This window comes from Diabrotica undecimpunctata, chromosome 1 (genome assembly GCF_040954645.1).
Source record: "Diabrotica undecimpunctata isolate CICGRU chromosome 1, icDiaUnde3, whole genome shotgun sequence".
Classification (NCBI taxonomy): domain Eukaryota; kingdom Metazoa; phylum Arthropoda; class Insecta; order Coleoptera; family Chrysomelidae; genus Diabrotica; species Diabrotica undecimpunctata.
This window is the reverse complement of record NC_092803.1, coordinates 56,721,398-56,747,538: the sequence shown is the minus strand read 5'-3', so window position 1 is coordinate 56,747,538 and position 26,141 is coordinate 56,721,398. Positions and strand designations below refer to the sequence as shown.

Sequence of the window (26,141 nt, the reverse complement as noted above, 5' to 3'; positions counted from 1 at the left end):
ATATTTATGATTTAACAACTCAAACAAGAAAAAAAAGACGTTCACGTAACGTAAACAAAACAAAACAACAAACATTCAACAAGCGTAGTGCAGCCAATAAACAACAGGGCCAACCCAAATTTTCAGCAGTGTCAAAATGATAAAGTAAATATCCCCAGTTTTAACTACAATCGAAATGAATGAGAATCGCTAGCGATTGCGACTGTCATGGCGTAGTCGCTTTTAAATTTCGACATCGAAATGAAATAGAATCAGGGCACTGGTGAAGTGTGGAGAACATTAGGAGAGACAAGAACAGGTTGGTTATCACGTTTATTTAATAGAATTTTAGAGGCAAATAATTTGGATAATTATGGAACTTAATCACATCATGAAAATATGGGACAAAGTAATTGATAGACGAATACGTGAAGAAACAGAAGTATCAGATAATCAATTTGGCTTTATGCAAGGCACATCAACAACAGTCATTATAAGGCAGTTTATGAAAAAATATAGGATAAAGAAATAAATCCTCATATGGTATTCATTAATATTGAGAAAGCATATGAAGGAGTAACAGCTATAAGTGTTACACGTATGGGAGAGACTGATAAATTTCATGTGAAAGTAGGATTGCACCAAGGCTCGGTGCTTAGTCCTTATTTATTGTCATTGGTATTGAATCAAATAACTGTGAAACAAAACAAAGACTAGAACAGTGGGGACATGCTCTTGAGGAAAAAGGTTTAAAACTTAGTATGACAAAAACAATGTATTTGGAATGTTCATTTCAATTTGAAATTATTACAAATAAAATTATTTATTTTGGATGGCCAAATGATTGTCAAAAGTTAAGTACCTAGGATCGGTCCATCCATCCATCCAATGGCGCTACAGCCCAAATCGGGCCTTGGCCTCCTTCAACAGGCTTCTCCAACCATCTCTATTTACCGCTGTTCTTTTCCATGAACGCGTTCCCAGGCAGTTCCTGGCATCCTCATCGACTTCATCTTCCCATCTCTTTTTAGGTCTTCCAACAGGTCTTTTTCCCTGCATTCTTGCATTTAATAATTTTCTGGGGATTCTATTCTCACCTAGGATCGGTACTACAGATTAATGGAGAAATAGATGGAGATGCAAGCAGTGGAATTAGGGTTGAATGTATTAAGTGAAAGGAAGCGAGTGGTGTATTGTGTGACAGAAAAATTCCAATAAAGCTTTTTGAAAAATTATATAAAACAGCTTCGATACCAGCTATGATGTACGGAACTAAATGTTACAAACGATTTACCAACTTTTCTATCGCTATGTTATAGCATCAATCCATTAAAGAATCTAGTAACCTCTTCCTTGACTTCATTGTCGGTACTGAATCGTAAGACACCAAAGTGTTTCTTTAATTTTGGGAATAAATGATAATAACTTGGTGCTAGGTCCAGACTGTAGTGAGGGTGAGCATAACAGTCCAATTAAAATCTCCACATCACTGGATATAATTTGTGGTGCAAGAAGTCTAAAGAATACGCAAAGCAAGGTCGTTAATGACCCTGTAATATTCAAGCAATATTTGTTCAACTTTTTCGACAATTTTATCTGAAACTCAAAGCCTTCTACTCTGAACTTTATCGTCAATTTTCGTTCTGCCTTCACTGAATTCTCTCTACCATTTGCGAACATGTTGAATAGATATACATTTTTCCCCATTAACTATGATTAACTGACGATAAATGTCAATAGGTGAAATCCGTTTTGCATTTAAGAAACCTTGGCGGTAACAGCCATAGAACGATTAATCTTCAAAGGCTCCTAGGCTGGGCCGGCACTAAGCAATGCAACGAGGCGTTAGTGGTAAGGTGAGAGAGATAGAGTTGATGCGTAAGACAGTGTTGCCAGATTTATCCCAGTACGTCGCATTCTTTCTCAGCTGCATAGGGACTCTTCTTTTACGAATGACCCTTGTATATATATATATATATATATATATATATATATATATATATATATATATATATATATACATATATATATATATATATATACATATATATATATATATATATATATATATACATATATATATATATATATATACATATATATATATATATATATATATATATATATATATATATATATATATATATATATATTTATAGTTATGTTTTTTCCTTTTGTAGAGTAAAATAACAGATCTATTTATTTATTTAATATTTAAGACAAACAATGTTAATGAATTTTAGTTAGCAGAAAAAGTGACTTTCTCAGATAAGATTCAGCCCATACGTTTACCAGAACAAGGCACTAGAGTACCAATAGGGACGCCAGTTGTAGTTGCAGGCTGGGGAAGAACAACGGTAAGTACAATACTGTATATGACTTAATTCCATTATTAAATTATTATCCTCTTTATAATACAATTTAACTAAACTTTTTACTTGATAGTAAATCAAGAAAGATGTTAGATACGGATAATAAGTATACAAAAATTATTTATGACATTGATATATTTTTATAAACATTTTATTACAATATCTTAAGATGATAAATTATTTGACAGAGAAGCCAAAAAACGTAGAAATGTTTTTTTTTTTTTTAATTTTTCATTATCGCTATAATACGTCTTGGAATCTGTTAAACAATATTCTAGTGTGTTTTTTTCTTATTGTGACAATGAGAGATAAATTTTTAGTGCAGTTGGGTTATTTTTTCTAACCCCCAGTAATACATTAGAATCACAGTTAGTATAAATAATATCGACACTTACAAATAAAATACCTACTTTTTTACTTAAATTAATCCACCAGAGTGGTATAACGTTTGTGCCGCACAACTTGAGAGTTTGAGAAACTTTATATTATATAACACTATTAAGTGAAAAATAATATTTTTGTCGAAAAAAATTATTTAATAAGATCAGGCCACATTAAAATCTTGTTAAGATAGATACTTTTTAATCAATTGTTCCTGGAGATGACCTTTTTCGACTTAATTCGATTCTGAATCACTTAATCGTCGTTAGTCAGATTGAAGTCGTTAATCAGATTATATCTACCAAAATTGAAAGAAAATTGGTAGACGTTCTTCTGATGCAATGATCTGAATAAATTTTTGTATTTTTGCGACGAATAAATGTAGTAAATTTCTGAAGTATTTTAAAAATAATATGGATCTGGCATGGTGGAATTGTACCACTGATACTACCTATACAAATGGATTTAAAAAATATATTATGCTTGATAGTTGACAGTCAAAGTCTATATATATTATGGATTATATCCTCTGTCGACGTTCTTTTCCGTATACTAGTTTTATCCGTTGTTGTACCAGTTTAATTTAATTGTCTCGAAGGCAGCTTCTGAGCATAAAATGGTAAAAGTCTTTTTTTTTGGGTTTTAGTTCTCTAAAAGTTTTCGTTTTAAAGAAATTATTGAAAAGGAACGAGATACTCAAATCGTTCAACAAGATTCAGGCTTACGTATGTTATTGGAAGACAAAATGTTTTTATACTGGCTAAATTTCTAATAACATGCCGCACATTGAGATTCGTTATCGTCAAACGCACTAAAAGTTAATTTATTTTCGAAGAATTTTATGTTTGAGAAATATTTAAAATTCCGAAGTTGTAAAAAAACATTAAAAATAGTTTAAGAGTCGGCATGAAAAAGTTTATAAGGTACCTCCCCCTCAGTCCAAATCCCTTTTAGGGATGTGGTGACACCCTCAATTTTTTATAATTTTTTAACAATATCCTTCCGTATTTCTTTGTCCTGAGCTAGTTGTTCGCCTTCGAGTAACTCTCTGTTAGTCAGTATTTTTTCGACATTAAAAGATACGATTACGACGACATTAAAAGATACAAAAAATAAAAAACATACATTCCTTAATTTTCACTCTAATGTTACTAACCCATATTTTTAATTGCAATATTAATGTCAAAGAGTTAGTTACCATACTTCTTCGAAACGGCTTGACCGATTTTTATTTAATTTTTATGTATATTCGATAAATCTGATAATCGGTCGTAATGTATTTTTCATACCTGTAAAGGGCAAAGATTGGTTCATCCCAAACTATTTTTTATTTTGTTTACAAAATTTTTAATTTTTATTTTTTTATGATGTCGCATAAAGAAATATAATATCCCTTAATTTTCACTCTTATATTACAAACCCCTATTTTGCCATAGCCATATTAGTGTCACAGAAATAGTTGCCTTACTCCTCCAAACCCCATCAGCGGTGTAAGGGTGGTCCGTCCCAAATATTTTTTTTTATTTTTTGGATAAAATATTTTATTTAATTTTTTTATGATGCGGTATTAAACAATACATACAACCCTTAATTTTCACCAAGACCTATTTTTTGAATAGCGACATTAGTGTCACAGAGTTATTAATGTCACAAACTCCTTCAAAAAGGCTTGACCAATTTTTATGAAATTTTATATTCTGTTGAATATACTACTCTGAAGTTTCTTCCAGGAAAGTTATTTTTTTAACAAATCACCCAGCTAACAGTTGGAAGTTTACGGAATTACCTTTTCATGTTTTCATGTTTCGAGCATGGGCAATTATTCGCGTGTCGGAAAACCGTCATCGTTGCATATTTCTTTACCGCAAAAAAAATTTTTTATCAGAAAGCATTAAATTGATTTAACTTTTTTCATGCAAAATATGTTTGAGTGTTTTTTTGGTTTTATTTTCTGGTAATTTTTCAGACACATTATTAAATTCTAACGCTGCATGAAGTTCGCCAGGTCAGCTAGTTTAGCATAAAATTCAATTTGTAAAAAATGACAAAAAAAAAATAAAATTCTATTTGTAAAAAATGACAGTTGTATTAAAAAACTTAAATTATATGTAAATTCTGGTGCAAAAATTCGATTCACGCCGATTTTATACGGTAGAAGACATATTTTTGGAAATGCCACTTACAGTTTAGGAACATTGAATGTAAATAAGAAACACAGTTTATGAGAAAAAATGATTTATTTAGAAAAACATACGGAACTATTGGAAAATTGAAAAGATAGTAGCTTTGTTGATAAAATACATTTATAACAAAATAGTGTTTAGTCATTTGTTAATAATATCCAGTATTTTTTTCTCGGGTCCTTATAATACTCTGTATACGTCTCAGCATTGTGGTAATTAAATTTTTAACATGAAATTTGGTTTTATTCATCCGATATTGTCTAAAGAGCTGCATTAAGCGCAGGCAAGTTGTTTAGGCAGGGTAAAACTTAAATTCGTCTTACCCGTGTGTCACATAGATGTTCGATTGGATTGAGATCAGAGTTGGAAGTTAGCCAATTCATACGGAAAATCCCGACGCCTTCTAAATATTCATTGTCGATTTTAGCACGGTTAGAATGCGCGTTATCGTCCAAAGAAGTGAAATAAGGTCATACGAAATCACAAGAACTAAGTACGGGCACTGTCTTTACGTTTGTTTTTTGTTCTAACATTCATTACCAACTCCCCTTTCCATCGATACCTTGCACATTGTTGAACGTTGATTCGTTTAGACATTACAAGGATACTCCTTTTGGCAATGACGCCATCTTTGTTTTTTGCTTCAACGTCTTCGCTGCCCCCTCCCCTTTCCATCGATACCTTGCACGTTGTTGTACGTTAAGCCGTTTAGACGTTACAAGCTTAGTGTCCTTTTGGTAATGCCGCCGTATTTGTTTTTTTTGTGTTAACGTATTTGTTGAGCCCTTCCCTTTACATCCATACCTTGCACGTTGTTGTGCGTCAAGCCGTTTCGACGTTACAAGCTTAGTGTCCTTTTGGCAATGCCGCCATCTTTGTTTTTTGCTTTAAAGTATTTTATGAGATAGATAGAGAGAGATTTTTATTTTAATGAGTATTTATATATTCATTATACCGTCCTCGTTCATTTAACGCTTTTATCGTTAAAATCAAACAACTATCACAGAACATTCTAAATTATGTTATGGTCGTAGATAAAATATAGTATGCAGCTCGTAACGGTTAGTTATTGGATTAATTAACATATTAGATACGTCCCACACTGTTAACATATCACAAGCTCTAAATTAACATCGGGATATAATACCGTTTTTGGCAATACCCCCGCTTACCCCTCCCCATTTACAACGACCCCTTTGTACGTCACGATCCGCGATCCACGATACGAAATCAGTACGGGCTGAAACTTATACCAGCAAAAACCATAACCAAGTATCCTCGACAGATTATTCTATCGGCAATACTGCATTGAGCAAATAGTTCTCCTTGTCTTGTCCAGATTCTTTCGCGGCAAGTGACATCAAGCAAAACCAAGATCCATTCGATAACAAAACTTTACTACAATCTGTCATTCCACTTTTCGTGTTCCCTTGAAAGTCGAGCTCTGCAGTGTTCTAGATACAGCTTTGCTGATTTGCCAGATCAAATAAGTTAGAGGTATATTTCTTAAACACAAAAAAACCAAAAATCGATCTTCGTGTACGGATGTTGCTCTCCTACTGCCTGATCTTGACCTTCTAGTACAGTTACCGTTTTGACTGATCCACTGAATGGCTCTTTTAACAGCACAACGACTTACACATAACACATGAGCGGCATAATATTGGGTACCATAATCTTGGGTTAAAGCCACGGCTCTTGCAGCATCCGTTGGAGTTAATATCATTTTAATACAGTTAAAAATTCTAAACACTAAAAGTTTTAATATCAAATTGTACTGGTTGGTAAAATCAGTAAGAAAACAAATTAATTTCTTGATGGTTATCGATGTTGTAAAAACAACCTGTTTCGTTCTATTTCTCTAGACTGTTCCTCTAATTCTCAAAAGAGAACATCTTAGGCTCCATCATGCAGGCCCTCAGAATTCTCTCTCTCAATTGCGCCTCAGATATTGGCCCTTGAATGGTCTACGGGAGATTAAGGTCCATGAATATCATGTTTGTTTCAAATTTAATGCTAAACCCTTCGTTCAAATCATGTCTGATTTACCTAAGGAACGCTTATGCTCAGCTCAAGTTTTTGCTCATGTAGGTTTGAATTTTGGTGGTCCCTTTCTAATAAAAGCCTTTAAACTTCGTAAAAGTCCCTCGATAAAGTCATACATAGCTCTGTTTATCTGTATGTCAACACGTACGGTTCGTATAGAGTTAGTCAGTGGGCTTTCAACAGAAGCTTTTCTTCTTACTCTCAAGCGCTTTATCAGTCGAAGAGGTCTCCCACAGACTATATTCTCTGATAATGCGACCAACTTGCTTGGGGCTAAAAATCAGCTATTCGATCTCTATAATTTCTTGAAAAATAAGGAGCCTCCTCTTAAATTCGGTGGAAAACCATATCACCTCGATCTCCGCATCATGGAGGACTCTGGGAGAGCGCTATAAAGAGTGCTAAACATCATATCTATAGATTATTAGGCAATCTCAAAATTACATTCGAGGAATTCAGTACCGTGCTTACCCAAATTGAAGCCGTTCTTAATTCTCGGCCCCTTTGTGCCCTCTCTAATGATCCCTCCGATTTCACATACCTTACCCCTTCTTAATTGGAACTTCTCTCACCTCGCTATCCGACCAAGAGTATACTTTTATCCCGGAAAATAGACTTAGCATCTGGCAAAATCTCTTTAAGCTCCAGCAACTTTTTTGGAAAAGGTGGTTGACTGATTATCTGAATCGACTTCAAAATCGTCCAAAATGGTTTCTCCCATTCAAAAATTTATAACCTAATGACCTTGTTCTAGTTAAAGAAGACAATCTCCCTTCTCTCTTCTGGTCATTGGCACGAGTGATGGAAGTCTTTCCGGGTAAAGATGGCCGAGTGAGAATTGCATCAGTTAAAACTAAGGATGGGATTTTCAAACGCACGATAACAAAATTGTGTCCTCTTCCTAGTGAACGATTATGTTAATGTTATTAGTTTTAGTAGAATTATTCCACGTTGCAAAAGACAGAGAAGCTTTTAAAAATGTGGTCGCCAACCTCCGTTAATGGGGACGGCATAGGAAGAAGAAGATTAGTTTTAGTATTTTTACACATATGTTGTTTTTAAGAACTTTTTCACTATTACTCATATTGTTTTCTATGTTGTTATAATGTTAAAGCTAGTGCTTCAACGGTGGGCAGTATGTTGTAAAAACAACTTGTTTATACTATTGTAATCATATTTAGGTATTTAGTTATTTTATCAACTTCAGCACTGAGCAACTAGTGCGCTCATATCGTCACCTCTCGGTTTAATGTGTTTGCAACCCTCTTCCTCAAAAACTCTCTCCTCCCCGCGTTATATAACTTGAGGACAGTGCTTATATAACAAGACACGGACAGTGCAAATTTGCCTCTCGCCAAGTAAGGACCGGGTGTGTTATCGAAAAGTGCGTCAGCCATGTATGCGCTAACGGGAACCGGTCTTTTGTGTTAAAACGTATACAAGTTTGTTTCTCTCAATTCTATGGATCTCTGTTACTGCCTCCTAGCACTGTAAAGATAATATTTGTGTTACTATTTTTTATTATTATCCGAGTTGCGATAATTATCAATGTTGAATCAGCCCTTAAGTTCACTATAAATAAATCGAAGACAAAATACATCTTAAGTATTTTATTGCTTCAGTGGTCCTTAATAAATATTTTGAAGCAATCAGGTGTTCAACTACGCCTCTTATAAATGTGGAAAGTTTGGTAATAACCCTCTCCAATCGAACTTAAATTTGTAACAAAAAGATAAATTCCTATTTAATATTTATAAAAAATTTATTGTTGTATATAAATTATTAATTGTACTTATACGAGGATTTCTCTAAATATTTATCTACCATATAGCATATCCTAAGTTTTAAAACTCATAAAATATGTCATGGATTAAATTTTTTGTACCTGAGCGTAATATAAAAATAAATTGTAGTAATTAATTTGAAGATTATTATAAAAAAAACTTGGGGGATGACATATTTTTAACTAACTAAATATTGAAACAAGTTTAACAATTAAAAATGAGTAGTTACTCACAATTCAAAATATTCTTCTATTCCTGTAGTTAAGTCAAAAGGAGCTATCAATTTCGAGTGTACAATTAAAGTATTTCCTTTATTTTTTCTATGTTTCTTTTGACGTCCGATGATAAAATATATTGTAATCCCAAACCTGCTAGCTCCTTTTGCTATCAATAAAAAATTGAGATTTTTGTGTATATACAAAAAATTCAGAAATTATTGTAAGTACAGTTCTCTATTCATGCCAATATTTAGTTAGTTTAGATTTACATCAGCAATTTTTTGATCGTACTTTAATGTATTAAAGTATAATGTATATCTGATTCAAACATAATTTGTATAATATATTCATTTATTTTTAGAGTCATTCCAAAACGTCGAAGATTCTGTTGGCAACCAACCAAACAGTTACAGAATTTAAGAATAAACATCTTGTTTATACTGACAGTTCAAAATCAGGAGCTGGCTCAGTAAGTTTTTTTAACAAAGCTTGGTGTAAATAGCGAGACTTATATAGTAAATATTCCATATCGTTAAGTTTATAAAAAAGATCGTAACACGTAGAGATTTTGTGGAAAAGTTTTATATCTGTTAATAAGTTAATAATAAAAAGTAACGAGGCAGCTGATATTTTATATAAAATTATATCCTATATATATATATATATATATATATATATATATATATATATATATACAGGGTGGTCCTTAAGTAATTGTACAAAAAGAAACCGTAGATTCTGCACTTTAAAATATTATGATTTAAGTCAACTTGCTTTAGTAAAATGTTATTATTAAGAAAGATACAGGGTGTTAAAGTGGAAATATTTATAAACAAAAATTTACAATTGGCTGCTTTTGAGTAGAAGCAATTATAATTTGATGCATAATTTGATGTAGCTGATAGAGGGCGCCACATATGCCATATATGTGGTATAAATTTGAGCTTAATATTTTTTCTCTTTAAGTTAACCCTAGTTTTATTAAAAAATATTAAAGACATATTATTTTTACAAAGAAAAGGTATACTTCTTAGTAATGTCAAAATATAACCGTTTTCGAGATAATCGCATTTTATAAGTCAGCTGCATAATAATTCCTAGTTGTGATAATTTTGCGGTAAAGAACAGAATACCTGTGAATAAGCATAATTATTAGTTTGTTCTTATTAAAACAACTCAAATATGATAATGTAATATCCCGAAGTGCTTTGTTCTGGTTGCTAAAAGTCTTATTGGAAAGAAGCTTTTATCTTCTTCTTTGAGTGCCGTGTTTGTATTCAGAAGTTGGCCGTCATCATTTTTACAATTTCCTTTATATCTCGCTTTTATAAGTTTCTATGCTGGCGTTGTATTACTTTTTCTTTATTGTAAAATCCTGAGGTGGGAGTCACGGAAGAAGGGCTACGAGACGGCGTCACGTTTAACGTTAGTTGTCAATAAATTCCTTTCAAACTATAATCAAATTGTATCTTTAAACGTCTTATTAATTTTACATAATAATTAAATTTACTATCAAATTAATGATCGAATATCAAATTTATATTTCAATAATAACTTAATATATTAAGTCTCACTTTGATGGGTCTGTATTTTGTTGATACGTTAGCAGGTGGGGCTACTAGCAAACTTAATTTATTGAATTATTTTAATATAATATAATTTGTTTAAAATATAAGTAATAAATAAATAATAAGGTTACTGTATTAAATGTTAAAAATATTATTTAAAAAATATAGAAAACCTGATATGAAGCTAAGTGCTAGTCTACAGTGTCAGCTCTTGTACCTACCACGTTTTTTTAAGGCCGTTTTGATGCCAGTAGACAACCCCAATGCATTATGGGAAATTTTAATATAGTAGGCTGATGTCACGACTGCTTTTTACAATTGCCATAAACTTAAGGCGAAATAATATGTGGTTTATGCAAGATGGTGCACCACCGCATTATACAAGGACTTAATCCGCTAGATTTTGGTATATGGGGCGCAATGAAACAACGTGTCTACAATAATCCCGTAAACACTCGCAACCAACTTTGGGAAGAAATAAATACTGCAGCAGTTTCTATTGAACCAATGATGCTATTTAATATGAGGCCATCTTTTATGGAACTGATTGATAAACGTATTGAGGAAAATGGTGGACATATCGAACACTTACTTTGACAAAGAGTTTAATCTTAATTAGTTTAACTATTTCTTAATTTGGTTTGAAAACTAAATTGTTTATGACTTTAATTTAATATAAAACGTAAAATGTTTGATGTAAAATCCATTTATCCTATTATTTTGTCAAATCATATTATTAATTATCCTGTTGATATATTTATTTTACTTAATATTTCGTTAGGTATTAACTTTAAAGATATTTTATACCAAAATTCAGAAATGTTAATGTTTTTTGTCTATTTTTCTTTCATTGCCTTGAGTAAATGCGGTAAATCAGAATTATGCAGTTGATTTGTAAAATACGATTATCTCGAAAACTGTTGAGTTTTAAAGTTATTAACAGGTATACCTTTTTTATGTTAAAATATTGTATCTTTAATATTTTTTATCAAAAATATCAATAACTTAAAGAGCAAAAAAGTTAGGTGCAAATTTATGCCACATATGTGACATATGTGGCGCCCTCTATAAGCTACATTAAAGTGGGCATCAAATTATAATTTCTTATATTCAATAGTACCCAGTTGTAAATTTTTATACATAAATGTTGATAAACCTAAAAGTTATAGCGAAAAATAAAATTTTAAATTTCCACTTACACCCTGTATCTTTCTTAATATCAACATTTTACTTAAGCAAGTCGACTTAAATCGTAATATTTTAAAGTGCAAAATCTACAGTTTCTTTTTGTACAATTACTTAAGGACCACCATGTATATGTATAAAGTGCACTCGTAATTGAATGGGATGTTTTCGGTCAATTTGGAGATAAAAAAGACAAGAGTTGTGCTACTTTATCTATTTAGTGAAGACGTTTCGCCCACTATTTAATGAGCATCATCAGTTCATCTAAAAGAGTGTTATTAGCGATAATTAATTGTTTCTCATATTAGATATATCGCTAATAACACTCTTTTAGATGAACTGATGATGCTCATTAAACAGTGGGCGAAACGTCTTTATTAAATAGATAAAGTAGCACAACTCTTGTCTTTTTTATCTCCAAATTGACCGAAAACATCCCATTCACTTACGAGTGCACTTTTTTATATTAAATTAAACGGTCATATTCCTTAAAGATACATTATATATATATATATATATATATATATATATATATATATATATATATATATATATATATATATATATATAGGTATCCTATAGGTATATATGTTCATATCCGATTCAGCTATCACAGCTACTCTTTCCATCCCAACGGAGAAAATTATTTCTCAAACTGAAGAAGCTATGTTTCATCTTCCTTCCAACCAATCAGAAGTTGCCAGACAAGATGTCGCCAGAATTCTCCATAATTACAAACTCCAGAAATACATGCCCTCAAAGTACTTTATAAAAACCCTGACATTGTCATCCTTCCTCCTGTCATAATAATTATATAACATAATAACGGTATTAGGAAATCAAACGATTTCTACCTGGCGAAACCGAATTCAAATTTTTTTTGTGGCATGTGGAATGCAATTTTAGATTCCCTTGCCGAGTAAATTATCACGCTGTTTGCTTCGCGAGTTTTAGGAAGCACAGTGGTAAAAATTTGAATTCGGTTTCTCCAGGTAGAAATCGTTTGATTTCTCTTTTTATTAATAATTATATACTAATGACAGTAAACCATGAGATATCAGATATCAACTTTTATTTGTCAGTTTATTAATGTCTGAGCCCCGTTTTACATTTTGGTAAGTCATATATATATATATATATATATGTATATATATATATATATATATATATATATATATATATGTATATATATATATATATATATATATATATATACATATTTTACAATAACTGTTTGTCTTATACTTGTACATTTTAGAATCTTGACAAAGGCAAGGGTAATTTATATAAGAGTATACATGTATATAAGAGTAAGGAAAAAGAATATATATATATATATATATATATATATATATATATATAGACCGAAAGGTTTCCGCGGTGAGTACAATTAAACCTAGAGCTAAGATTAATACTATTACGGGGATGAATTAACCTCACCAGTCTTCCGGGTTGAACCGCATTGCCGCATTATCATTGCGCCGAGCTTTCGACATCCTTTTCGACGTCTTCAGGGCTTTCGAGTTCTCAATCTCCCGAGTCCCCAAACACTACTATACTGATCGCTTATCAAAGCATTACTTTACATCACAGTAAATCGTTTTTGTTGTTGTTTTAAATCGTTTTAATACTTTAATAATTTATTTTATCAATCGGACTTTTTATCGTTCTGCTGTTCTTCTAATTTGTCTATTCTACTAGTGATTTGACTTACCTCTAACTGAAAATGTTAGTGAATTTTGGATAAACTACTCATACTTTCTACCTCTACATTTCTACGCCTCTCGTCCTCTTCTTGTCTACGCTTTCCCTTCAGTTATTTCTTTTGTCTTCTTATTCAACTGTTCCTTTTCTTGTCTGCACTTCTTCTTCACTTCCCTACGCTTCACCCTTTCTTATTTCTCTTTTATTTTTATAAGCTATGTAGGGGGTCCAAGCGTTTCCATTCCTTTATCAAAATCAGTAGATCTTGTATTTATCATTAATAGTTAATAAATATTTCTTTCATCCCAACGCTGTCACCAATGTTACACTTCTTAAAAATAATTTTATTGAACAGTACTTTGTTTACAATACTTTTACAGACTGATAACTATAAACTTTAAAACTTAAAATACAACTGTTATTCAACTGTAAAACATAATGTTTATATTTATTTTCTGAAGTTTCCAACTTCACTAGATATTTCATGATTTTTTGATCTTATCTTGAATGTTTTCGAACTACATCTTATTTTTCTTCAATGTACTGGTTCTATCTGGGATAAATCTTACCAAACTTTTGTAACAATATCTTAGCTGTACTGGAATATACAGTGATGAGTGTCTTACCACCCGGCAAAATAGCGGAAAGGATAGAAGATAGATTAAGTTGTGAGATAGTACGAGATAAACTAGTTTTTAGACGTGGCTATTTGACTTCAGTCATAATTATACGGATGACCTCGAAAATATATTATTTTAATAATTTCTGATGTTAGCATAAATGATTGAATGAATTAAGATATATTATAGTAAAAAACATTAATTAATAGCGATTTTAAATTACAAATTTTTAAGTTAGTTAATAATAAAAATAACTCAACTTAAATATTTGACTAAACTAAAGGTAGGTATGTTCGGTCCGAAAACAATTATTGTATGTGGAATTGGTGTAATAGTTAGAGACGTGGTCTATTGACAAGAAGGTTGGTGTTCAATTCACACCAAGGATAAAATTTTTGTTTTATTCAATCAAAAAATAATAAAAAATATGATACATATTAGGTAACAAGTTTTCGAAAAACTCATTATTTACAATTTACTCTTATTCCAATGTTATAAAATAGAAATACAAAATAATTCAAATTCAATTCCAGTTTTATAGTCTTCAGTTGTGAATGCCAAATAATCCGGTGAAGACTGTTTAATGTCAAATCCATCACTAAATTCTCAGTGTTAATATCAATTCCTCTGTACAGGTAATTATTTTCAAAACAATTGACAACATTGGAATAGATGCCCGTGAACAGCTGCCTGCTTTACAGCTAACCAAATCATCAAGCCTTCAGCCATCAAATAATAACAAATCGAGAAGTGTTTTTGCACGGTAAACAGAAACTTTTTATTGAAAAAACAATTCGTAAAAATGGTTTTAACGGTCGAGGAAAAAGTGCAAATTGTTGTCTAGCATGTGAATGGATTATCAGACAACATGATTACACAACAATTGTAAATATATTTCCAAATAGGCCAGCTCCAGCACGATCAACAATTCAGTCTATTATCCGTAATTTTTTTTACTTATGGATCAGTGTTCGCTCCAAGAGGAGTTCGTAGATGAAAGGAGGTAAATCCATATTTGGAACTAAGGAACACTTTGATTTTTGTGCAAGTATTGAGCAAAATCCTACCCAATCAACATCTCGTTTTGGAGAACAATATGGAATTTCAAGATTTAGAGTAGGTAAAATTTTGAAAAGACATGGATACCGTCCCTATAAACTTCATAAATCCAACGAACAATTGGTGTAATAGTTAGAGACGTGGTCTATTGACAAGAAGGTTGGGGTTCAATTCACACCAAGGATAAAATTTTTGTTTTATTCAATCAAAAAATAATAAAAAAATATGACATATTAGGTCACAAGTTTTCGAAAAACTCATTATTTACATTTTATTCTTATTCCAATGTTATAAAATAGAAATACAAAATAATTCAAATTTAATTCCAGTTTTACAGTGTTCAGTTGTGAATGCAAAATAATCCGGTGAAGACTGTTTAATGTCAAATCCATCACTAAATTCTCAGTGTTAATATAAATTTCTCTGATTAATATAGACGTTTAGAATTTTGTCAAACTGTAATGGAAATGTCATACAATTCAATGAATGCTCGGTATTGGTCTCGACGAAATCCTCGTCAGATTTATGTCGCTCGTACTCAGCGTCCTCGAAAAGTAAATGTTTGGGGAGGCATAATAGGGAATCATGTCATTGGTCCATTTTTTATAGACGGTATGTTGACTGGGCGGAAATACTTGGAACTTCTGCAAAATCAAATTGTCCCTTCTTCTTCTTAACATGCCATACACCAAAGTGCGTAGGCGACTATCTCATTACTAGAATTCTGTTCTTGGCGGCGTGACACAGCTCGCCTGTATTGTGTATTCCTGTCCATTCTTTAATATTCCTTAACCAGGATAATTGTTTGCGGCCGGCTCCTCTCCTACCTTCGATCTTCCCTTGTAGGATTAACTGTGGTATTTCATATTTTGCTCCTCTCAATATGTGCCCAAGGTAACCAATCTTGCGTTTTTTAATCAATTCAAAGAGTTCTCTTTCCACGCCGGCTCTCTTAAGGACGTCATCGTTTCGAACTCTATCCACCCAAGGTATGCGCATCATTCTTCTCAATGACCACATTTCAAAGGCTTCAAGTTTGTTGATAGATGTTTTTTTCAAAGTCCACGTTTCCATGCCATAAAGCAAGATGGACCATATGTAGCACTTGACCATTCTGTAGCATATTTCGAAATTTAGGTTTTGATTACATAGGAGCGGTCTGAATTTCACAAAAGCTTGTCTTGCCATTTGTATTCGGGTTTTTATCTCTTGTTGTGGATCCGATTGGTCATTGATTGTGGTGCCAAGGTATTTAAAAGTTTTCACGCGTTTTATGCGATCGTCACCTATGCATATTCTCGGATTTTCTGGAGGGTTTCTGCTAATGACCATATATTTCGTTTTCAAAATGTTGATTTTGAGGCCATATTTTTTACCTATGCTATTCACCCTATCAAGTAATAACTGCTGATCTTCCAAATTATCAGTTATAATCACTGTGTCGTCCGCATAGCGTAGGTTGCTAATTGGTATGCCGTTCACCTTAATGCCTAATTCCGTGTCTTCTAATGCTTCCGCAAATATATTTTCAACATATAAATTAAAAAGCATCGGAGAGAGTATGCAGCCTTGGCGGACACCTTTCCGGATTTCAAATTCATCCGTATATTGGTCTTGATCAATCCTCACCTTTGCCATTTGGTTCCAGTATAGATTCTGAATAATTCTGATCTCCTTCTGGTCCATGTTGGCCCTATGTAGTAGTTCCATCATGATATCATGTTTAACATTGTCAAATGCCTTCTCGTAGTCGATGAAGGTGAGGTAGACATCAAATTGTCCCAGCCCTTCGTAATTCGTAATTTACCAATACCTTTCGATTCCATATGGTTTCAACACGATGGTTGTCCTGCACATAATTCTCGCATCGTCAGGGAATATCTCAGTGCGACTTTTCCTAATCGATTGATTAGTGGCCACGGAGATATTTTTTTGCCTGCAAGATTACCTGATCTTGCATTGTGATTTTTTTATGTGGGGATATATCCAAACTATATGGAATTGAAGACGATAGGCCTAATTCTCTCCAAGAATTAAGAGAACAGATCTTTGATTCAATGAGAGGTATTAGTCCAGAAACATTAGCTAATGTTAGACGAAACTTTTATAATAGATTAGGTTATTGTTCTGCTGCTAATGGAGCCTTATTCGAACATTTTTTGTAAATACATTTCATTACAATAAAATACGTTTATTTAGAATATTTTTATAGAATTTCTACCTATATAAACATTTTTTGTAAGTACATTTATTTAGAACGTTCTTTTATGTTTGAAGAATTTTTACTTTATTTTCGAAAGTACGACATTGTTTTTTCAATAATATTTTCATGTTTTACTATAAACACTTCTAATAAAGACTGAAATAAATGTTTAGTGATTTAAAGCAAAACGATATATCTGCATAATTTCAAATTTTAATTTTTAAAAAAGTAAAACCTCCATGTTGGATTCGAACCCTGAGCGCCTGGATGAGAACATCTTGCCTTGAACTCTGATCCATCAGACTTTTATAATTATTTAGTGACAGTTTGGGTTATTGTTCTGCTGCTGTTCAAATCATAGTAGAAATTATTCTTGGTTAATAATTTAAAACTTTAGATTAAATAATCACTATTAATTAAATTATTTTATTCACATTTTTGCTTTATTGTGGTCAATCAGTTTTTACTTTATGCGAAATTAAAAAATGGAAATACGTTACACATAATAATTATGACCGAGGCGATTTAGCTCGAAGCTAATGTCTAAAGGTGTGAGACTATCGGTAGTGGTAATGTAATTTAATGTAAATTATAGGTTTCTATCGATTATTTCTCACGAGTTTCATCTCTTTTTATTTTAAAAGGTAACTGTGTTTTCTATCTCTTACGTTAAAAAGCCGGGTGGTAAGACACTCATCACTGATCATAGATACCATATAGATATACATATAGATACCATCTGTAAAATGACAAGTTGGATACGAGTACAATTATTTTATGAAAATGTAGAGGAATGGTGTGAATATGTATTTTGAAACCCCAAGCAAGTATTCAAATGGGCTTTTTTGAACCTAACTACTAACAAATGTTAGAGCATATTCGCTTCTTTAGAAGGAGATCCGTCATATGTCAAAATATGACTCAGATAATTCACTTTTTTATTTAAATTGTTTTATGTGTTTTTTACAAAGATCTGCCACATAAAAATAATAACAAATATAGTGTAAAAACTAAAAAGTACTGTCATTCTGCAGTGAATTATAGTTAAAAAAATAATTGTCTTTATTTAAAAATTGATTCTTTACTTTCCATAATACAGTATCTTCATTGTTTTTGACAGAAGTTAACTTTAGCAAGAGTCTACCTCTAAGTCCTGAGACTTTTTATAATCTTTTTTTTTTATTTTACAAAATAGTCGCATCAACCTCTGAGGTTATTAGCGACATACATACATATAGGTACATAAGGTAATTTATTTACAAATTTTAGATTTTGTTAAATACATTGATATCTTTAAGGAATTTTACCAAATGTTTAATTTTACAATTTTCTCCTAAGATTTCATTTGTTGATCCGATGATGTGATTGTTCTGTCTCTGTAACTGGTATCTTGGGCACTCTACAAGTATATGCTTTACACTTAGTGGGATATTACAGTTTTCACATAAAGTGGGATTAGTGTGACCAATTATGTGTCCGTGGGTAAGTCGGGTATGTCCTAGACGAAGACGAGTAACAATGACTTGGTGAGTTCTGTTGGGAATTTTAGATTTCCACGGTTTTACAAACGTTTTCACTTTGCGAAATTTTGAAGTTGAACTAACCCACTGATTTTGCCACAGATTTTCGAGTTTCACTTTAATAATTAATTTTAAATCGTTAAGAACTACATCTCTCACTTCATCGCGGTTTCAGTGTTCCTGGCTTGTTGGGATGTACGATCCGCTTCTTCATTTCCTTAAAGGCCAATGTGTGAAGGAACCTATAGGAATTGTACAGTATAGTTATTATTTTGAATGGTAGCTAGTTCTTTTTTGATTAGAAGAGCAATTGGATGCTTCGTGTACAGTTGATTAATGGTATTGATGGAACTGAGGAAATCGGTAATTATGAGAGCATTGGATATATTGCTGGAGGTAATATGAACGAGAGGTTGATAGATCGCGTATAGCTCGCCAGTATGTATACAGCTTAGGGATGGTAGTTTATACTCAAGTGTAATATTTGGAGCAATGACAGCTGCCAACTCCAGTAGATGTTTTAGAAGCGTCTGTGTATATATGATAGGATTAAGAAAATTTTGTTAGTTTGTTGATGAAAGTATTTTTTACTAAGGAGTGTGGAGTATCGTTCTCTCTGAAGATATTTAAGGATGTATCGGATTGAGGAATTTCTATAAAGTTGGAATAGGTATTTGGTATCGGAATTTGTAAAGTTCTAAGGGTTTACCTAACTCTTTCGTAAAATGGCGATTTCATGTTCCTATTTTCAGTATATAGGTTTTTAAAACGATCAGTAAATATGTTACCTCTAGATGGATGGTTTGGATGGTAATGGCTCTCCAGTTTCTGCTTGTAAACTGTCTATTGGGCTGGTCCGAAATGCTCCTGCAGCTATTCTTAATGCCGTATTTTGAATTACGTCAAGGTGGTATAATAAGTATTCTTATGCAGATGCATATACTATGGAACCGTAATCTATTTTTGTTCTAATAAGGGTTTTATAAACATGGATTAAGTAGTTATAGTCAGCCCCATAGTTTTTATTAGAAAGAGTTTTCATAAGATTAATTCCATTTTGGCATGTTTTTTTTATTTGTAGAATGTGTTTTTTCCATGTGAGTTTCGTATCAAAAATCATCCCTAAGAACCTAATGTCATCGGCATAATTCAGGATTTGGTTACATAATTTTAGTTGCGGTTTAATCGGATCACGTTTCTTTGAAAATAACAGTTTGATTTGCTTAGTGAAAACTGCAATCCTGTTTTCTTCCACCAGTTTTCGAGGTCATGAAGTGAGGTTTGTAAGTGACTCTGTACTAATGAGATGTTTTTTCCTGAAGATACTAATACCAGATCATCCGATTATAATCTGCCACGAACTAATCTTGAGTTTAATGCTATAATATTATTCATGACAATTAAAAAAAACGTAGCGCTTATTACACACCCCTGAGGGGTGCCATTAGCTTAACGTCTTGTTGACGATGTGCAGTGGTTGACTCTTACTTGAAAATTGCGTTGTTTAAGGAAATTTGAAATGAAAGTGTACCTCTAATATTATTCCAAGTGCGTAATGATCTGATAATATCGTAACGCTATGCTGTGTCAAGTGCTTTTGTAATGTCTAATTACAAAAATTGTTAATTGTTAATAATTAAAAGTAGAATACGGAAGAATCAATTTTGTAGTATTAGTGCATGGTAAATTTGGCTTAAGTTGCTGATATCAGTTCTCTTATTTAATGCATTAGGTTGTTTCAAAATATGACACATCTCCATAAATTGTCTCTTATTAAGGTTACGTTAATATTAATATTGTTACAACCTAATGCATTAAATAAGAGAACTGATATCAGCAACTTAAGCCAAATTTACCATGCACTAATACTACAAAATTGATTCTTCCGTATTCTACTTTTAATTATTGTTTTCTTCTTCAACTTCTTTTATTATATCATAACATTTATGTTGACATCTATAAAACTTTTCCTTCAATCTCACCAGCTGATTGTCATTTCTGACAGTCGAGCTTTCAAATACTTCATTTTCATGATATGATCATAACAGTCAAGAACCCTAGCCGTGCCGTTGTTTATATAACAATTCAAAATTGACAATTATATTTTTTGATAGATTTAATCAATCAATGTTTTCAAAAGTGAAATTTAAAACAAATTAGTTAAATTGGGAATCTTCCAGCGTTCTGTGTTTCTATATTTTTTGCTTTTATATTTATTATATTAATTTTTTGATGTTTCTTTGCAATAACAACATTGTAATGCTACAGATCTTTTAAAGGTAAGATCATTTACTTAATTGTTTTTTCATATTAGATGTATCGCTAATAACACTCTTTTAGATGAACTGATGATGCTTATTGAACAATAGGCGAAACGTCTTCAATAAATAGATAAAGTAGCACAACTCTTGTCTTTTTATCTCCAGACCGATAACATCCCATTCACTTACGAGTGCACATTTTTTTATATTAAATTAAACGGTCATATACCTTAAAGATATATATATATATATATATATATATATATATATATATATATATATTTATATATATATATATATATATATATATAAATATATATATATATATATATATATATAAATATATAACTGTTTTGGATGGGTTGGAGTCAATAAAAGGGCTATTAGTTAACTATTTTTTTAATCTCGAGCTTTCAATTGTGTTTACAATTATTATCAAGAGCTAAAAAAGACAAAATATCTTACAAGGTTGAACTAAAAAGAAAAAACAATTTTTGTTAACTTACCAAATAAAAATTAGTTTAGTAAGTAAAAATTACTGCTAATACATCTTCAAAATATTTAATATAAAAATGTTTTAATCCAATAAATGTTTCTCCGAAAATTTTTATAATTTTGAAAACATTTTTTTTAATACAAAAATAATTGAATTTATAAATAAGTTAAAATAGCAACCAATTACAAATAGCCTCAATGTCATAAATGCCAACATAAAATTTTTATTTTTGACAATTATATTGCCAAAAGTAAAATTTCGTTTAAACATTCTTTTTTGTTTAGTAACAAAAAGAAGAAGATTTATTCACCGTTGACAGATGTCTGAAAAAATGTAACAGATATATGGAGAATTAAATATGACATTTTACAAGTTTTATATATAAATCATAAAGAAAGAATATAATTATAAATTTTTCTTAGATTTTGAATTTCTCATCTTTTGTTTAAATTATTATCACTTTTGCTAATACAAACCATTTCCAAAAAAGTCCTTTTAAATTTATTACTTTCACTACCTACATAAAATTTTAATGTTATCAAAATCCATAATATGGTCTTTATCGATTACATGCTCTGTCAAAGCACAAGATGGTTTTTTAATTCTGCAATCACTTTTGTGAGAAATAATGCGATTTGAAAGATTTCTTCCGGTCCCACCAACATATTATTCAGCCTCACACTGAGTACATTTAATGCTGTATACTAAATTCGTTTTTTCAAATTTGTCTATAGGATATTTAGTTTTAGAATATAAAGATGAAATAGTTTTGATGTTCTTTGTTGCTATTTTTATATATAAAGATATATATATATATATATATATATATATATATATATATATATATATATATATATATATATATATTTTATATAAAGATCATATTATGGATTTTGATAACATTAAAATTTTATGTAGTGAAAGTAATAAATTTAAAAGGACTTTTTTGGAAATGGTTTGTATTAGCAAAAGTGATAATAATAATAATTTGAACAAAAGATCCGAAATTCAAAATCTAAGCAAAATTTATAATTATATTCTTTCTTTATGATTTATATATAAAACTTAAAATGTCATATTTAATTCTTCATATATCTTACATTTTTTCAGACATCTGTCAACGGTGAATAAATCTTCTTCTTTTTGTTATTAAACAAAAAAGAATGTTTAAACGAAATTTTACTTTTGGCAATATAATTGTCAAAAATAAAAATTTTATGTTGGCATTTATGACATTGAGGCTATTTGTAATTGGTTGCTATTTTAACTTATTTATAAATTCAATTATTTTTGTATTAAAAAAAATGTTCGGAGAAACATTTATTAGATTAAAATATTTTTATATTAAATATTTTGAAGATGTATTAGCAGTAATTTTTACTAACTAAACTAATTTTTATTTGGTAAGTTAACAAAAATTGTTTTTTCTTTTTAGTTCAACCTTGTAAGATGTTTTGTCTTTTTTAGCTCTTGATAATAATTGTAAACACAATTGAAAGCTCGAGATTAAAAAATAGTTAACTAATAGCCCTTTTATTGACTCCAACCCATCCAAAACAGTTATATATTTGTTCCAAACGAGTCACAAGTACTTCTTTTTTCTTATATATATATATATATATATATATATATATATATATATATTTATATATATATATATATATATATATATATATATATATATATATATAGGGACTCTACAGTATTCACTGCCTTCCCTCGCTCAACCGTTTCCATCTCTCTCTGTTGTCCCATTCTCCATCGTTTAGGCCTCTTTTACTCATGGCGTCGTCTACTTCGTTCCCCCAGAATTTTCGGGGTCGTCCTCTTTTCCTCCTTCCTATGGGGCTCCATTCGGTTAGTCTCTTTATCTATCTGCTGTCACTAGTTCCTCTTACATGTCCATACCACTTTAGTCTTTTTTGTTCTATGTATGTTAGTATGTCTGTTTCTATTGATGTTCTTTGCTTTATTTCGTCATTACTTCTATTATCCATTCTTGTTACTCTGCAGCATCTTTGCAGGCATTCTATCTCTGTTGCTACTATCTTACTGCTGTTTTTCTTATTTATGATCCAATTTTCAGCCCCATATGTGATAATTCTTCGCACTAATGTTTTATAAAACTGTGTTTTTGTCTTCATATTTAGGTGTCTATCCAACCATACTGAGTTAAGTTGTCGGATTGCTGTTCTTGTCTGTCCTAATCTTTGTGTAATTTCTTCCTCTGTTGTTGCGTTTTCGTGATTATAAACCCCAAGTATTTGAATTTATCCTTTTCTTTGATTGTTACGTTGTCATCAATCTGTAGATCTTCTATGTCTTCTTCACTTGTAGATAGGTACTCTGTTTTCGCGAGGTTAATGGTTCGCGATGGGTCACGAGGTCTAGGCCAGCCTTGGTATATTCTTCTTGTAGTTTCTTTATCATGTAACTGAGGTCGTCTTGGTCTTGTGCAATCACTACTTGATCGTCTGCAAAGCTTAACGTATATAGGTATTCGTTCCGTAGCTGTACTCCCATGCCTTCGCATTTTCTTTTCCATGTAGTCACGGCTTTCTCTAAGTATATTTTGAATAGGGTTGGAGATGTGGAACAACCCTGCAGGAGCCCTTTTGTTGTGGTGAAGTCTCCTATGATTCTTGTTTCCATTTTAATGGACACTTTATTTTCTTTATACAGAGCTTTTGTAGCTTCTATGAGTTCCGTCTGTATTTCTAATTTGTACATTGCCTCTCATAGTTCTAACCTTGTTACAGAGTCATACGCTTTTCTCAGGTCCACAAATGCCAAATGTATATCTCTATTTTTTGCTTTTTTTTCTTTTCCAACAGTTCCAGTGTGTATATGTGGTCTATGCATGATCTTCCTGCCATGAAGCCTGCCTGATCCTCCCCGATTTTACCTTTTATCGCTTGCTCTATCTTTTCTCAAGTATCTTCCCATATAATTTTCCTATTGATGATATTACGCTTATTCCTCTGTAGTTTTCAGAGGTTTCAGTTTTTCATGTCATATATGCCTCAGTCCATTCCTTTGGGAGCTGTTCTCCATTTATGGCTTTCTGAAATATCCATTGTATCATCCGGTGTAATTTTTTTGATCCGTATTTTATAAGCTCAGGTGAGATGCCTCCAGATCCCTGTGTTTTCTGATTTTTGATTTCTTTTATGGCCGTTCTCATTTCCCTATCTGTTATTTCTATTTCTCGTAGTGGGGATCTGCTTCGTCTTCGCCTGTTTTCTTTTCCGATGAATTGTGGTCTTTGTTCTGTTAACAGTTCCTTGTAATAGTCCTTCCATTCTTTGTCCTGTATATTTCCCAATTTAATTTTTTCTTTTGAGATTTGTTCCAATCGTCTAGGTACTTTCCATGACTCTGAAGTTCTTGTACCTCCTATGTATGTTTTAATATTTAAGCAGGTTCTTTCCCATTCTTCATTCTTTTGTTGTGTTATTTGTTTTTTCACTTCTCTATCTTTTTCTCTATATTCTTTATAAATTTCATCGTTGTTTGTAGTCAGCCATTTTCTGTGTAGTTTTTTTGTTTAGCTTTGTACATTTCAATTTTAATGAGCGCTCGAATGTATATGAATGAATTTTGGTTAAGAGTTGTCTAAATCCTGGAATGTCTACCGTATATTTATTTATAACGCTGATAACATCTTTTGTTCCATGAGTGTTTTCAAATAAATCAACTGTTTCCTCAAAAGGTAATATTTGCTTTTCGGTATTGAATAATTCTTTAATTGGTTGCATTAGCGTTTCTAAAGGTATTGTTGATATTTTTGTTTTTACTCTTTTTTTGTTTCTGAGTTGGCTTTGAAAATACATCATCACTAGCTGACGTCTCAATCGGGGGTGATATTGCTTCAGATACAGTTCGTTTGAAGGACGATTTAGATGTATTTTCCTCATTGGATACGCTAAATAATTTTGGTGCTGGATTCTCTTTTTCATTAACCAAGAAATAATTATTGTTTAGGCTGGAAGATGAAGGCTGGTTAGTTATGATTATGTGAGATGATAGGGCTGATGAGGTGAGTATATTTGGTTTGGATATCACTGGCATTGTATTATCTGTAACTGATGTATCAAGAGATGTTAGGTTGGTTGTAGATAATATTTTTCATTGTGACGTTGAATTATTTGATATGTTTGTAGAAGTACATGTCGTTGAAGGTGTAATAGCAGTCGTTTCTGTTATAGTCACTGTAGTAGATTCGTTTCTGTTTAAAAGTGTAGCAGTTGGACAGCTGTGTCTGAGTGATTTACATTTACTGAGCCGCTACTAGAAATATGGCCATGTTGTTTGCAAAGGAAACGTAAGTTGTCTAGTGTCAAAAAAATTCGATTGTTAGTATCTCCATGAGTTATTAAAATGGAGTCAGAAATTGAGCCTGTGGGTGGAGATACGTAAATATGTCGACGGAAACTGAGTATATGTTTGTATTCAGGATTGTTGGTTCCTATTCGCAAAAATGACATTGATAAAGTTGGTTTTAGCTCTAAGATCAGTAGTTCATTTTCTATTACCTTATGCGATATAGTGGGAGAAACATT

At 31.5% G+C, this 26,141-nt stretch overlaps 1 protein-coding gene across 1 annotated transcript in view; it reads left to right on the top strand.

Moving 5' to 3' along the window:
• The window catches only part of LOC140438998 (trypsin-7-like), a 48,270-nt gene that overhangs the window by 20,368 nt on the left and 1,761 nt on the right, over positions 1-26,141 (top strand). The window contains exons 4-5 of the mRNA XM_072528632.1: positions 2,223-2,336; positions 9,325-9,432. Of these exons, the coding sequence (XP_072384733.1) occupies positions 2,223-2,336; positions 9,325-9,432 (222 nt within the window). The remainder of the gene's footprint in view (positions 1-2,222; positions 2,337-9,324; positions 9,433-26,141) is intronic.